Source organism: Juglans regia, chromosome 5 (assembly GCF_001411555.2).
Source record: "Juglans regia cultivar Chandler chromosome 5, Walnut 2.0, whole genome shotgun sequence".
NCBI classification, from domain to species: domain Eukaryota; kingdom Viridiplantae; phylum Streptophyta; class Magnoliopsida; order Fagales; family Juglandaceae; genus Juglans; species Juglans regia.
In genome coordinates this window covers 15,735,704-15,751,779 of record NC_049905.1, presented here as the reverse complement: position 1 = coordinate 15,751,779, position 16,076 = coordinate 15,735,704, and the positions used below count along the sequence as shown (strand labels likewise).

At 39.5% G+C, this 16,076-nt stretch overlaps 1 protein-coding gene across 2 annotated transcripts; it reads left to right on the top strand.

Annotated features, from left to right (window-relative positions):
• The first annotated feature begins 615 nt into the window (after window positions 1-615).
• Window positions 616-9,912, top strand: LOC108997827 (beta-hexosaminidase 2). Of its 2 annotated transcripts, XR_004801530.1 has the most exons (6): window positions 616-1,451; window positions 2,320-3,424; window positions 3,700-3,735; window positions 4,229-4,305; window positions 7,021-7,100; window positions 9,329-9,912. XR_004801530.1 is itself a non-coding variant. In XM_018974212.2 (2 exons), exons 1-2 carry the CDS (start codon window positions 680-682, stop codon window positions 3,261-3,263), a joined length of 1,716 nt encoding a protein of 571 aa, XP_018829757.1. In that variant the 5' UTR covers window positions 616-679; the 3' UTR covers window positions 3,264-3,521. The 2 variants fall into 2 exon arrangements, 1 of the variants encoding a protein (XP_018829757.1); XM_018974212.2 differs by lacking the exons at window positions 3,700-3,735; window positions 4,229-4,305; window positions 7,021-7,100; window positions 9,329-9,912 and having other exon boundaries at window positions 2,320-3,521.
• Window positions 9,913-16,076: the final 6,164 nt, after the last annotated feature.

Below are 16,076 nucleotides of genomic sequence, written 5' to 3'. Positions count from 1 at the left end.
AAATCACAACCAAACAAACATAAACAGACTAGACAAAAACAAGACCAAAGGCTACATTTCTGTCCTAAAACAATAATTACATTTGTAAGTTATGGTGGAAAACATATTCTAACACAACATGATTTGATTTATACAAAAATTTAATTATATTCTATTAAAAAAAATTACTTTTTTTTAATAATAATTTTTATTTTTTTTAAAAAGAATGCGAAAGAGATATATATTTTAAAATTGTATCTAATATTACTCAAATTCTATCGTATTAATAAGTTTCATATCAATTTGTAAGTGCAATAATTAATTTTAAACTTTTTTATTTTAAATCAAATTCTCTTAGTGATTGCTCAGCAACAATCTTGAAAATTAATAAACTATATTGTATTAATTGTTTCGTTTGGCTACTAAAGCCGTATCAACTTATCTCAACTTATCACTATAATTTTTTAAATCTTAATTTAAATATAATAAATAATTTAATTTTTTTAAATTTTAAAATAATAATAATATTAAAAAATAAATATTTTAATAATATTTTATCGTATAAATTCAATTCTAACTCAACTCAGCATAAAACCGTCCCATCTCACAAGTGACTTCTATTTAAGTCCTCTTCTTATATTGGTTTCAAACGCCCCATTCGGAATAGAAGTCACCGCAACAAAGCAGCATTGTTGCAAAAATGGAGTCGATGCTTGTCATCATACGCCTAGCATTGTGCTTATTGGCACTTTTTCAACTCTCCTCTGGCTCTGGAGTCAACGTGTGGCCAAAACCAAGGACCTTCTCATGGCCCAACCCTCAGGCCACGCTGCTCTCACCTGCCTTCACTATTGCTGCTCCCAACCACACCTTCCTCTCCTCCGCCGTCGAACGCTACCTCCGCCTTGTCCACACCGAGCACCATTTTCCCCTTGTCAACCCCTCCGTCAACCTCACCCCCTCCAATCTTCCTCCTCTCCGCACCCTTTCCATCGTCGTCTCCGACCTCAAAGCCCCGCTCCAACATGGAGTGGATGAGTCCTACAGCCTCTCCATTCCCACTTCGGGGCCAGCTAAACTTACGGCGAATACCGCGTGGGGTGCCATGAGGGGCCTCGAGACGTTCTCGCAGCTCGTCTGGGGCTATCCCTCTGTGGTGGCGGTGGGCGTGTACGTTTGGGATGCTCCGCTCTTTGGGCACCGAGGAATTATGCTGGATACGTCTAGGAACTATTACCCGGTGAAGGATATATTGAGGACGATCGGGGCGATGAGTGCCAACAAGCTCAACGTGTTCCATTGGCACATCACGGATTCCCATTCGTTCCCGCTGGTGGTGCCGTCGGAACCTGATCTGGCGGCCAAGGGGTCTTATGGCCCTGATATGCAGTACTCCCCCAATGATATAAAGACGATTGTGCAGTTTGGTTTGGAGCACGGCGTTAGAGTTCTCCCGGAGATCGATTCCCCCGGTCAGTTTCCAATTCCCCTTGCTGTCATATTTATTATTTTCTCCTAATCTTTTTTTGCTTGCTCTCCTCCTCATTGCCCAATACATCCATTGCTGCCGTATGTCAGAAGGAATTCTGTTAATTATACGGGCGAATGATAATCAGATAAGGATACTTTCTGTTGATGCATTTTTCCGACTGTTATTTAGCTCCAGCCATGTTGGAAAAATGCATCAACATGAAGTAAAATTAATCATCTTGTTTGGTTAAAATTAATCATCCATTTCAAGTAAAAATTTAATGTCTAGTTTGATTGTATAAAATATGCGACAATCTACTGTTTAAATGAACTCTGTCTCTCAGGGCGCTCCCAAACATGCCCAACAGAGTCTAGAGTGGGAGATGAGAAGGGATTTGCTTGTCAGTGGGGGGCTTTTGGAAAGACACAAAAGACAGGCTTTTGGAACCCTTATCTCCCCCGTCTTTACTTGTGTCTCTTCACCTCATGCCCATGATCTATTTGGTTGTAGAAATATGAAACGGGAATGTGCCTCTCAAAGCGCTCCCAAAAACACCAAACAGAGTCTAGAGAAAGAGATGTAAAGGGCTTGGCATATCTTGTCGGTGGAGTAAAATGCTTTTGGGAGTTCATTCCCTTTCCTGAATGGAAGGGGCTCATCATCGATCTCCCCCATTTTAAATTAAATTTTGTCCGATTGCCTCCGCTTGTAACATCTCTGACCTCATGCCCATTTCCTAGCTTATATAATAATAATACCCAAAGCTTCTTTGTGCCTATTGTAAATTGTATCTGTCCAGAGAAAGAAAATTGTATGCTGTGTGCAATCCTCGTGAGGTTCGATTGAACGCTTATATTTTTACTACGCAGGCCATACGGGATCTTGGGCGGAAGCTTACCCAGAGATTGTGGCATGTGCAAACATGTTCTGGTGGCCTGCAGGAAGCGAGTGGGCAGACCGGCTTGCCTCTGAACCAGGAACCGGCCATTTGAACCCCTTGAACCCCAAGACGTACCAAGTCTTGAAAAACGTCATCCACGACGTGGCCGAGTTATTCCCAGAGCCATTCTTCCACGCCGGAGCGGATGAGATCATTCCTGGTTGTTGGAAAGCCGATCCAGCCATCAATTTCTTCCTCTCAAATGGTGGAACTCTCAGTCAGCTCCTGGAGATCTTTGTCAACTCAACTCTCCCTTATATTCTATCCCTTAACCGAACTGTGGTTTATTGGGAGGATGTTCTGCTTGATGACAATGTCAAGGTCCCAACAACAGTTCTTCCAAAAGAGCATACAATTTTACAAACTTGGAATAATGGCCCTAGCAATACCAAGCGGATTGTTTCTTCTGGGTACAAGACCATTGTGTCCTCTTCAGACTTCTATTATCTGGATTGTGGGCATGGTGACTTTCTGGGGAATGACAGCCAATATATAGCCGGTGCTAAGTCTAAAGATGGTGGCTCATGGTGTGGACCTTTCAAGACATGGCAGACCATATATAACTATGATATAACGTATGGGTTGAGCAAGGAGGAGGCCAAACTTGTGTTAGGTGGGGAGGTGGCACTGTGGTCCGAGCAAGCAGATCGTACGGTTTTAGATGCAAGGATTTGGCCTAGAGCTTCAGCAATGGCAGAGACACTCTGGTCTGGTAACCGGGATGAGATGGGTATGAGGAGGTATGCAGGGGCAACAGATAGGTTGAACGAGTGGAGGTATAGAATGGTGCAAAGAGGTGTCAAAGCTGAACCGCTTCAGCCACTTTGGTGCGTTAGGAACCCAGGAATGTGCAACACAGTTCAAGGCTTCTAGCTGGCTATTTCTTTCTTGTATGTTAAAAATGTCAACGACCTTGCATCTATTTCTTGGTCAAGATAGATGAAAAAAAAAAACCCAAATCTTGTAATCGATTTATTTCTTCAGTTTCTTCAATTTACAATGGACAACAAGCTCCAATTTGTGGCATTCAAAAGGTATAGCTATTATAATTGTATTGAGAATTACTGAGGGAATAATTTTGTAACGTTGCCCATAATATTTACTATGGAGATCATTTTGAATTTCTTGCTTCCTCTTTAAGGTTAAATTGATAATGAAGAGGATTTTTATCTTTCAAAAGCCTTATGGGTTGCTTTTGATTTTTCAACTTTGATTTTGTTTATTTCTTCTATATTGGATGAAATTTCGATGGCAATAATTTGAAAAAAAAATGTTCATTATTTTTTGAAATTATCATATTCTTTTGCAGTGTTGGTGGTGTTAATTGACAATGGGATAGATTGAGGTAAGGCTGTTAGACACATATAAGATTTCTTGCTTTTGTTTTGTTCTCATTTTTCTTAAGGTCCATTGGCTGTGGCGAGGATTTCTTGCTTTGCAATATTATCAATATTATGCTGCTCTGATGTTTGAAAAGATTTCAAACAGTGTGGATAATGAATTCCTTTGCAAACAAAATTTCTAGTTCCCCTATTAGAATAGTTGGAATAACAAATTCTGTGCTCTTCAACAAATTTTTTTATTACTTACAGGAATCTACACCGTATATTGCTTTCTAGAATTATCCATTACTGCCCTGTTGCCATCCTTATCACACCCATATATACACTTGCCTGATATTTTATTTTACTTTTCTTAGTTCTATGATATCAAGCGATTATCTTTCATATGAACTTTTGCATATACCATGGAGTATATAGCTAGATTGTCTACTGAAAGACATTGAGTTCACATTTTGGCCTTGATCATAATAATTCTGTTGCTGTTTATTTCTGTAGGTCAGACTAACCGATGGGGCTTCTCTTTATTCATTTTGCCGATCATTGTTGAGGAATGGTTTTCCAGAAGAAGTCAGGTTTCCATTATTTAGGATGGGGGTTTCCCTTTCTATGCATTTTGAATTCTGCCATTTCTTCTGTGTTTTATTTTTTTTCTCTACATGACATATTTGCGACAAAGCTTCAGGGGATGTATATCAGTCAATATGGACCAACTCACTGTTATATTGCAGTGGAATATTACTCCATAATGGTATTTTTCATTGTCGGATATTTAACGTACATATGATGGTAGAGAAAAGTAGAAGTTGTGTGGAGTTTTGGAAAAGGTGATGGCATGTGTGCATATAGGCTAGTTGAGTTGATTTTCAGGATAAGCAAATAATGATGATAGCATATTCGGAGGCATTTTATGTGATCTTCTCTATGCCCCTTTCATTCCTCTTCTTCATTTGGAGATCTACACTGTTCTTTTGACTTTGAACTGATCTTTTGTAGACTTCATTCTAAACTTGGAAACATGCATATATTCCACTAGTGGTTCTGAATTTTCTCTTTTCTCGAGAAGCTGCGCATTAAATCAAGTCGATAGCCTTCTTTCTTCTTTATTTTCTCTCCTAGTCCGAAAAAAGATGAATATATGATACGTTTTCTGAGCAAGCTTCTGTTTGATCACAAAACTTAGATTTTAACACAAATACATTTACTTCATTTATTTTTTTAATTCAGATCTATCTTGGGTCTTATCTCCTGCTGAAGACACCATTATATTATTTTCCTAGTGCTTAAAGGCACGCTCTTCATTGCTGTCCTCATGTCTTTGTAGTGCCTTTTAACATGAATTTAACATGAACCAGATCACACCTATTGTCTGCCTAAAGGGTGTTTATTGTGATCCTCTGCTCAAATAGTTGACAAATTCAGCTTACCTAAAAAGGGTTGTCTGCCCTAGAACCGTCCTCGTTGACAAAAGAGACAATTTAGTTTCTCCCTTGGTGACTTTTGACCAATCTGAAAAAAAAAATAAAAACTCAGCGTTTTGATCTCCCATGTTAGGCAATTGAATCCAAGACAATCTTTCTTCCGCCCGCTAAAGTTCTCCATAAACCTAAACTGCTTCTACCTCTTCTTTGGCTATATCGTGGACTTGTCTATGAAGAGTGCCCAATCTAGCATTGGCCAGCAAAACCCTACCTTGAATACTAGAGAAGTGGAAGTTATTCAGATCTTTTCACTTTCTTTCCAAATTTTCAGCTAGGAGCAAAGCTGGAACATAGGAGATTGGATATCTTCCAACCAAACTAGAAAACAAGTGGTGATGAAATTCGTGTCCATAAAAAGCCTAAAGGTGTTTGGTGAATTATCAGGCATGAAAAAGTGTTGATGTCATATTTTCTTTCACACAAATGGTCTTTATGTATTACGTAACAAGTGATTTGGCCTGTCCAACTTCAACTTCTACCTTTATATGGTGATCATCTTTATGATTGAAATTTATAGGACTACTAGTTCCTTTAGCTTGATTGCGAGCCAAAAACTTTGATGGATTCCCCTTCCTCTTCTATCCTCAGTACTAGACATGAGCGCATTCAAGAATTATTCTTAGTATCATCACTTGTGCGCAAATAATCAGTGCTCGTGGGCCAGAATTTTACAAAAAGAAATCAATAGATATTTACTGCATGTTTGGACACTTGGAGTATCGCAGAATTTTGTGATTAGTAGTGAAAGTTTGAGTGAAGATGTTTTATTGGGTTTTGGAAAAGGAGAGAAAATTTGAATAAAAGTATTATAAAGTTAAAAGATTGTTTGAATATAATTTTTTAATATTATTTTTTGTTTTGAAGTTTGTGAAAGTTGTATTCATTTTTGTGTTTTGTTTTGAAATTGAAAAAATTGTATTGATTTTTGTGTTTGAGTAATGATTAGATGAAAAAATTGAAAAATTGAAATTGAAAAGTGTATTTTGTTTGAGTGATGTTTGGGGATGAAGTTGTGAGAAATTTTGAGATACTTTCATGTTTGCCGAACATGCCCTAATCATTTTTTATTTTCCTGTACATCTATTAATGTGAGGTTTAATGCCAAACCTCACATTAATGTGTATTGCCATTTAATGCCAAACCCTGATTCATATAATTTTTTTTTTTTTTTGGGGTTTTTCTTAATTTGATGACACAGAATGTTGTAATTTATTTTTTGAACTGAGGACAGAGCAGTAAGTCTGCCCACTTTTCTGAGTTGTCACTGGCATTCTCAGACTGATAAACATAGATCTTTCATAACCATACTGTAATCGTGCATCATTTGAAACATGTAGCTGTCTCTATAAGGTACCATATATTAACATTTGAACTCTGCAGACCATATTCAGTACTTTGATGCTCTTTGATGGTAACACACACTTGCAATGTCACCACCATATGACCTTGGTTAGTCTTCAATTAAAAACCGGTTGTAGGTGAAAGCATATAGTATTGCAGCAAATATTATATTATCATATGTTATGGATGATGCTTGGATATGATAAAGTAGTTACACCATGGCATATTTAACATTTCACAACATATTCACAAATATGTACAAAAAACATTCTTTTCTCTAATATGGACATGTTTCAAAATTGAGAACCTTCCGGGTGGTTTTTATGCTTTTAAGAGGCTTCAGAAATGAAGGGAGGTTTTTTTTTTCCCTCTCTCTCTCTCTCTCTCTCTAGTTTCTCAGTTGAAGGTTTTGATCTATTGTAGATGCTCTTAACTCCTTCAGTCTAACTTGCTTGTTTCTGTTATCAGGACTAGAAATCTGTTGAGCATTTATTGCTGCAAAATCTTTTTGAAAAGACATATCAAGCATCCTATAATGTTCAAGCGCGGTAAGTTTATCTATTTCATATTTTATGCCATTTCTGTCAATATCACATCTTCAAATAATATTCTTTTTAGCCAGCATGAGGCCTGGTTGAGTTCATTCAAAATCATGCCAAAGTGTTTTTATTGACTAGGCATCTGCTTTACAATGTCGAAGACCTTTACTTCTTCTCTATATTTCTTCATAGGCATCTAATGCAGAATTATGTGATCTTCATATGGTTTTTATTGATGACAAGAAAACAAATGATAGGGAGAGGTCTAATGTAGTGCGATTTTGAAAAGGATATCAATGATAAAACTATAATTAGTGTGAAAAAACGTTGAGTTATCATGAGTGAGTTTCTTATCACGAGATTTATATCAAGGATTAAGTTTTAGTCCACATCTCTTGGCATTGTTTGCGGTTGAACTTAGTAAATCGATCAGGATGAGATCCTTTGATGAATTCTCTTGCAGATGATATTAATATATTATGTTTGTTCATTACACTAGCTGCAAGTTTGGAGGGATACTTTAGAAATGGAATATTCAGGTCATGCCAAAACTGAGTGCAATTTACATTGTATCAGTGGAAGTAGAATGCAGGGATAGAAAAACTTGACAGTTAGAAGGTAACAAATAATGATTACTTTCAGTCTGTTGGAGCAATAATTCATTGCAATGAGGAGACTGATGATCTGATTTATGAGTAATAGCGTGGTAGATGAAGTGAAGAAGCGAATCCGAAGTATTGTGTGAATCTAGATTACTTAGTGAGTTTAAAGGGGAATTTCTAAGGGACCAACAAGACTCCAACAAGACATGTTTAAACACTTCCATGGTCATTATCATTTATTTATTTTTTGATAATTAAACGATTGAATCAATAAGAATAGGCATAGTCTAAGTATACAAGATGGTTTACTAGAGGTAACACCTATTAAAGAGGGGGAAATGGTCGTTATTAGTTATTATGGGTGATATGGCTTTTATCAATAATCATTTAAATAAGAGAGAGCCTATAGGCCGGTCGGGTGTTTCTCCTCATTTTTCACCAGCAAATTACAAATTGCCACGTAAGAGTTGTAGCAAAATACAATTTACACTCGCACACAGGTGAACATTTATTTTTACAGCTCTTTCCCCCTCTCTCTCCCTCCCTCCCCACCTTGCGTCGCTCTCTTTCTCTCCCTCTAGAATACGATCTCTCCCTCGCATAGGTGCAGATTAAAACTTGATAAATTAGAGTGGCAGTTATCAAATCCAAGGGCTGGTGGAAATAAGAGAACAAAAAATCAAACTCAAGATCCCACATTTCTCAACAGCCAAACAAAAATAGATCACACATTTTCTCACCATCCAAACAGAAATACATTTTCTTATCATTCAAACATAAATTTATAGACAACAAAATCAGACTAAGATTTCTAGTTATTTAGGAATACGTTTGTGTTATAAAGGAAAATTTTCACTTTGGCATTTTGGAACCGTTGGTTGAGCTCCAAGCTTTGAATTTTCTCCATATTGGTTTTGATTTGGATTTCGGTTTTTCTAGAAAATGTTGGCAAATTGTTGAGAAAGTAAAGGTTGTTAGTTCCTAGCGTGGTTAATATTGGATTTTTGCAAGTGAGTTTTGGAATTAGAGCTGAAGAAATGGAAGACCAAACTCTTGAGGGGGAGACAATCTGTGCCGAGCTTGAGATGGGAGAGAGAGAGAGAGAAAGAGTGACTGAAGTCTGAGGGGCGAGAAAGGAAGAGCTCAGGCGACTCAGGCTTGAGGAGAGATATAGAGAGAGAGACAGAGCTCAAACTTGTAAGAATATTGTTTTATGCCATCTCTTGGATTCCAAGGAGAGGTTCGAGGGAAGAGAGAAGAGAAAAGATAAAAGAGAGGGGAGAATGTATGTGCACCCATCGTAAATTCAACAAGTCCACCATGTGTTATAATTTTACTGGAAGGAGTAAAAGTATAATGGACAACCGACCTGTTTTAAGTTTTTCTCTTTAAATAATTTACAACTTTTTACTTGTTTAGTAAGTGTAGCTTTTATTAATAAGCGAGAATCTTTACACTTGGGGGTGGGGTAGGAGAAAATGAAGAAAACATAAACTTGAAGAGGTTATGATTCATGGATTCTAAAATATAGTTTTGAATTTCATTCCATTTCAGTCAGAATTTTCTGTTCCAGTGTAATACCAAGTACATTGTACATCTTCATTCCGTTTCATTTCAACGATGTCGTATTGGCAGGCTTTCTTGCACTTGATTGGGAGAGACTTCTGAGCACTCCCAAGTTACTTCCAAGCATGCTAAATCACTTCCGAGCATTTGGTCGGGCCTTTACTAGGGGCCATGGGAAAACAGATTTCAAGCACTTGCTCGGTTTCGCATCACAGTGTGGGAATGAACTCCGAGCTTTAGCTTGGATGCGAAGTAGGGCAGGGAACATGTTCCAAGTACTTGCTTAAACTTGTAATGTTTTGCATGTTGTTTGCCTATTGCCCGGTTTGCCTTATGCCTTGCTTGCCCATCTCATTGCTCACTTATGCTCAGTCCTCGCCTAGTGTTTTGATTGCTTATCCATTTACTCATCAAACGATTTGCTCGTTTACCCTTGCTCGCCCGGTAAGACTTTCCCTTATTCCCGAGATTAAAATGGTTGATACGGTTAAGTTGCTACCATGTGAGGTGTTACTACTACTGTTGGACGCATTTCTCACATCATTGATCAAGAGGAAATCCGGTTGATGGGAGGATTGTTTGGGTTGTTTGCGGATAAATGTGCATAGAATTGTTTGTTTGCTTAGTAGATTGTGTATTTCACTATTTGCTTATGTTTTTGTTTGAAGCAGTGTATAATATAACCATGATTCAACTTCAAGAACACACAGACACATAATCTATTTATATATATATATATATATATATTAAATAATTAAATTTACCTCTTTCTATCATTTAAATTCCTTTTTTGAGAAAATGATAAAATTTCTCTATACGAGGCGTATATAGATTACCATCATGCATAAACTTTTTAATGTTTAAGATTGCATATATTTAGTAATGAGAAATGATTTGTACAGACTTTAAATAGACAAGTTCCACACAATTCTTTTGTAAAAAAGTGGACCCCATCTCAAAAAGTGTAAAAAGAATTTATTATTTATTAATGGGACCCATTTTTTTACAAAAAGCTTGCGTGATGCTTGTCTATCTAGGACTTGTACCTAACATAACTCACATTTAGTAATATATCTTCCATATTGTTTCGATAATTGAATTTGGCCAACACTAAGAACTTAATAGGTTTTAGGACATCATCTGTCTTTTGGATGACATTTGAGAGAAGTTTATTGGTGGACTTGAAGATCTTCATCTTTACCATCGAGAATGAAGGTTTGTTGCATATTATCGAAAGAAGCGGAAAATTTAGAAAGTTTATTATCATTGGTAAGGCAATAGTTGGTTGGTTGGTGCATACATTTGTTGCATGTGCTTGTGCTGCTTTAGGAGGTAGTGAATTCTATAAGACTACGCATGTTGGAAATCTAGCTCTCTCTGGCATAACGATGTGTAAACTACCATGGGTGTTTTTTGGTGATGGCGAAGTATGAGGATTGTGGCAAGAGAGGTTTCATCATCATCTTTTAGGGCATGGATGGGATGGGATGGAGTTGTTTTGTTGATACACTCAGGGAATTGGGTTCATTGAAATCCTTTGTTCCTATTGTCAAAAACATAGGATGGGTTAGCCATAGTGAAGAATATGATCAGACATGTGGTGGGGGTTGCAATCCTTTCAGGTCTCTAATGGCAGGGACTAGTTCGGGGGGAGAAGTGCTTACAAGGCGGCGCTGTAATGCCCTAATGAAAGATCCAAACCACATGGCTTATACTCCAAAAGGATTAATCAATGATACAGCTGGAATCCTATTGGAACCTTATAAAGAGCAATAACTTCTCATCTCCAAGCAATGTGAGATCTCATACACTACCTACCCTTATCCTTATCATATGAGGTATTGCAATCTTCTTCTCTTAAATTCTCTACGTCCTCGTCGGGTTTGTCTCTTATAGGTGGCACAACTCAAGTCTCACATCTTTGGTTGTGGTAGTCTCTGATACCATTTGTAACGCCCTAATACAAGACCCAAACTACATGGTCTATACTCTGAAAGGACTAGTCAATGATACAATTGGAATTCCATTGAAACCTTATAAAGATAAGGATAAAGGTAGTCCTTTTGGAGTATATACCATGTGATTTGGGTCTTCCATTGGAGCGTTACAAATGGTATCAGAGACTATCTCAACTAGAAATGTGGGATTTGGTCGTGCCACCTACAACGGATTGACCCTATGAGAACGTCGGGAATTTAAGAGGGAGAGATTGTGATATACCATATGATAAGGATAAGGGTAGGAGGTGGTATATGGGATCTCACATTGCTTGGAGATGAGAAGTTCTTGATCTATATAAGGTTCCAATAGGGCTCTAACTGTATTATTGACTAATTTTTTTAGAGTATAAGTTATGTGGTTTGGGTCTTCTATTGAGGTGTTACAAGCGCTAATGGGGCCAAGGTCTTTCCAGACCATTTAGATTATGTTAGGAAATAGTAGAGGTTCTCAAGGGAATGAGGTGGTGGAGGTAGGCTGAGGGTTAGACGATGGTATCAAGCATACAAACATATGCATATAAACACACTTTGATTAGTGGCGTTGGAGTCATCGAGGGAGGTATGTCAGGATGGGAAGATAGATAGTCATTACTGTTGGTGAGAATGAGCCGATCGAAGTCAAAGAAGATCAACAGTCTTTTCTTAAGGATTGATAAGGAGATGGGTCTGTGTGCAAGTTTGGGTTATATTTTAGGGGTGGATTTGCAGGAAGATGGTAAATCAAGGGCATTGAATTTGCAGATGGGTCGCGGCCCATGTTGCAATGGGGAGAAGTTTACGTCTTGAGGTGTAATGCGAGGCTCAGACCCAATGAAAGGGAGAAAGGAAGTCATAAAGTTAGGCCAGACTCTTAGAAGGCCACCCAAACTGATCTTGCGCGGTGGGTCAAAAGTGTATCTAGATCGTACATAGGTTCAACTTCGAATTCCTTCTGCCCTACATCAAATGATGCTCCTTCAACACAAGGGTTGATACAAAATAGGTTGCCGATCGTTTTTATCCCCATGAATAGTATTCAATCCCCAAAGTCTTCGCCGATGATCTCCCTTATTGCTTCACCTTTGGTTTTGTTGATTGTTTCTATTCGGAAAGTACGGTCTAGTGCAGAAAATGACGGAGAGTTGAATCTTCTAACCTTGGAGTGGAGTTGGATCTTTTTTCCCCTTCTCGATCTCCTAATCATTTCGATGCAAAGTATAGGTCCTGAACTTGTTCCTTTATGTGGAGATGTGGACTCCTATTTTGATACTCTGGTGGGGGATGATCAGTTGTACATGGAGGATGATCATAGGTGTTTAGACATGCAGCTGGTAACAAGGGACATGGAGGGTGTGGATTCAGATTTTAAAAAGGTGAGTGACGAACCTATTCCTTTATGCACATTGTTTTCGGGAGTTGATATGGCTAGGAGTTCATCAAAATGGGTGCTTAAGAAAGTTAACGAGATTTAGGATTGCTTGGTGATTTCTTGGATGTTTTCAAAGATCAATTTAGAGCCTTAGTAATTGCCATTGAAGTGAGTCATTCTCCTTCTTCTAAGTAGCCTCGAAACAAGAATGAGAATTGACGAGACTTACTTGTACAATAAATTATGATGCTAAGGAGGGGAGCGCACGTCGAGTGAGGATTAAGGGAATGTGGGATAGATTTCTCGTTTATTCTTCTTGGGAGGCCCATTTCTTAGAGTGTTGTTAGAAGAGATTGCCTCGAGTATGTTCATATCATTTTTCCATTACGTTGGATTGTTGGGATATTCATAGGGGTCATAGGTACTTCAAGTTTGAAAATATGTATTTAAAAGTTCATGCCTTTGTGGACATTGTGAGATAATGGTGGTCTTCTTATTAGTTTATTGGCACTTCGAGTTTTATATTGGCAAGCATGCTTAAAGGTTTGAAGAATGATTTGAAGAAATAGAATGTGGAAGTTTTTGGAAATGCCAATTGTTAAAAAAAATCTCTCAGGAGTTGCAAAGGCTGGAGGGGGTAGGGTAGTGTGATACCCTTCTCATTCCTTCTTACATACGCTTCTTCTTTCTGACATATATTTCGTTTTTATGACGTAAGCAAATCCCGAGGGCAGAGATTTTGTGATTGTCTGCCCCTTCTATCTAGCGACTGCGAGACTCGTCATGCGTGTCGAACCATGATGGCGTGTTTCGAAAGATATCGTGTGACTTCTAGGACACGTCCAATGTTTTAAAAATGCTAAAAATATTTATAAGGAGTATTTTTAGTGTTATTGAATTAAGATTGATCTTAAATACGCCAATCATGACATTTTTTAAGAGCTCCAAAAATATTATAATTGTCGGAAATCATCTTAATATTATTATTAAAATGATTTCAATTATTTAAGATATTATGAGATTTAAATTATGTTGAAAGCTTTTATTAATCAAATGGTTTTATTCTTTTTAATATGTTAAGTGAGACTTCATCATTTTATTATTGGTGAAGAATATTATTTTATAAACTAAAGTTAGTTTAAAATAATATTCTACCTTAATTCCTCTAAGCGTTTTTAATTAAGTTAATATTTACGCATTTTCAAATCAGTATTTGAGATCCACTGTTAGATCGTTACGTCAATCCCGAGACGAAGGGACTAGGTTAAATACCCAGACCTCCTCTCTTTTTCCCTCATTTCTCGTAGCTCTCTCTCTCTCTCCTCCATCTCCTCAGCGTACGTTGTACGCAGCCCATCCCCCCTCACCGAAGCTCCATGCCTCAGCTCGGCACCGCCGTGCGTCGCTAGCCCCATTAACTCCACCTCACGCTGGTGAGTCCTCCCATGCCAACCTCTCTCTCTCACGCTTTCCCTTTCTCCCTTTCAGAAGTGCAAAGACCGAATGGGCTTGGTGTCCATTGTGCCGCCGTGCGCCACCCAATGGCGCCACCACCTCCAAGGTAGCTTCCTCTTCCATCGGCCATCACTCTCCAGCGAGCTCAAGCCCTCTCGTGCAGCCACCTTCCCCATAGCACGCAGAAGACCCACGCATGGCTTCACCGTGCGCTGCCTCTAGCACCGCCGTACGCGGTACCCACGACCACCAAGCACTGCCATGGACTTCCCCTTTCCTCCCCCTTCCTCCTCCACGTGACCCGAGGCCCATAGCCTCCCTTCACCGCACGAGCTCTCTCCCTCCTTCACGAATGGGTTGCACGCCTCCACCCACGGCAAATGACCGCCACTTTCGGCCTCTTCAAGCCACCACCAAGCCATCCCAGCCATCCACGACCCCGATCTGCCACCCATGCACGCACACTCTCCCTCACTCTCTCACGGGTTTTCTCCCCCTCTTACACGGCCGTTCCCCCTTCCTCCGCCGTGAACCACCGTGGCGCCACCCCAGTGCCACCATGAGCTCCACCAGCAACCCCTCAACCCAACCCTAGGTCCAAACCACCACTTTGAGTGGTGGTTAGTCATTGCATGTGATGGACAGCTACTGCGTGTGGCTGATCGCCACTATACACGGCTAGATTCGCTGTGTTATGCTCCTTGCCACCATCACAAGGCCACCACGAGCCCTTCCAAGACCACACCTAACTATCCAAACGCCTAAACAGTTAACGTACGTGGGTTAGCCACCACGTACGACTCTTCCAACATCATTAGGCCGTGACAATCAATGAGCAACACACGGGTTATCCCATCGATGGTATAATCCTCTATCCCTCGTTAATTATGCTAGATATTGATTAGTTGACTAGGTTGTGGACTATGCTGTTGGTATTTGCGGAGTTGTGGTATTGTGATGTGGTGCTGTGTGATGAAGTGTTGGGCATTCTGTGTAGTGAAGTGTTGGACATATATGTGTTGGGTGGAGATGTATTGTGCCATGTAGTGTGTTGTGAAGTGTTGGGCGAAATTGAGAAGTGTGCTGTGAAGTGTTGTAGACTGTGTCGTGTAGTGTGGTTGTGGAGTATGTGTTGTATTGGTGACGTGGTAGATGGAATGGGAATAGTACACGTTGGGTGTACTTTGTGTGTGGCGTAATGTGAGACAAGAAGAGTATATGCAAAATATACCCTCTTGGCGAAGTGTGGAACGGGAGGAGTACACGCTGAGTGTACTCTGTGTGGGGTATGGTATATGAAAGGAGTACATGTGGAATGTACTCCGTATGACGGGGTGATACACTATGTGGCGGATATGCCATAATGGTGATGTGGTGTCATGCATGTGAATGGAGTACATGTGAAATGTACTCCATGTGATGGAGTGATGCACCATATGGCGGGTATGCCATGATGGTGATATAGCGTGGTGTATGTGAATGGCGTACACGTGGAGTGTACTCCATTTGATGGAGTGATGCACCATATGGCCGGTATGCCATGATGGTGAGATAGCGTGGTGTATGTGAATGGAGTACATATGCAGTGTACTCCGTGTGGTGGAGTGATGCACCATATGGCGGGTATGCCATAATGATGATGTGGCTTAGTGTGCATGAAGGAAGTACACGTGGAGTGTACTCCATGTAGTAGAGTGATATACCATATGGCGAGTATGCCATAATGATAATGTGGCGTAGTGTGTATGAAGGGAGTACACGATGAGTGTACTCCATGTGGTATAGTGATGCACCATATGGCGGGTACGCCATAATGGTGATGTGGCGTAACGTGTATGAAGGGAGTACATGTGGAATGTACTCCGTATGACAAAGTGATACACCATGTGGCGGATATGCAATAATGGTGATGTAGCGTATGTAAAGGGAGTACACGTGGAGTGTACTCCATGTGATGGAATGATGTACCATATGGCGGGTATGCCATAGTGGTGATGTGGTGTGGTATGTAAGA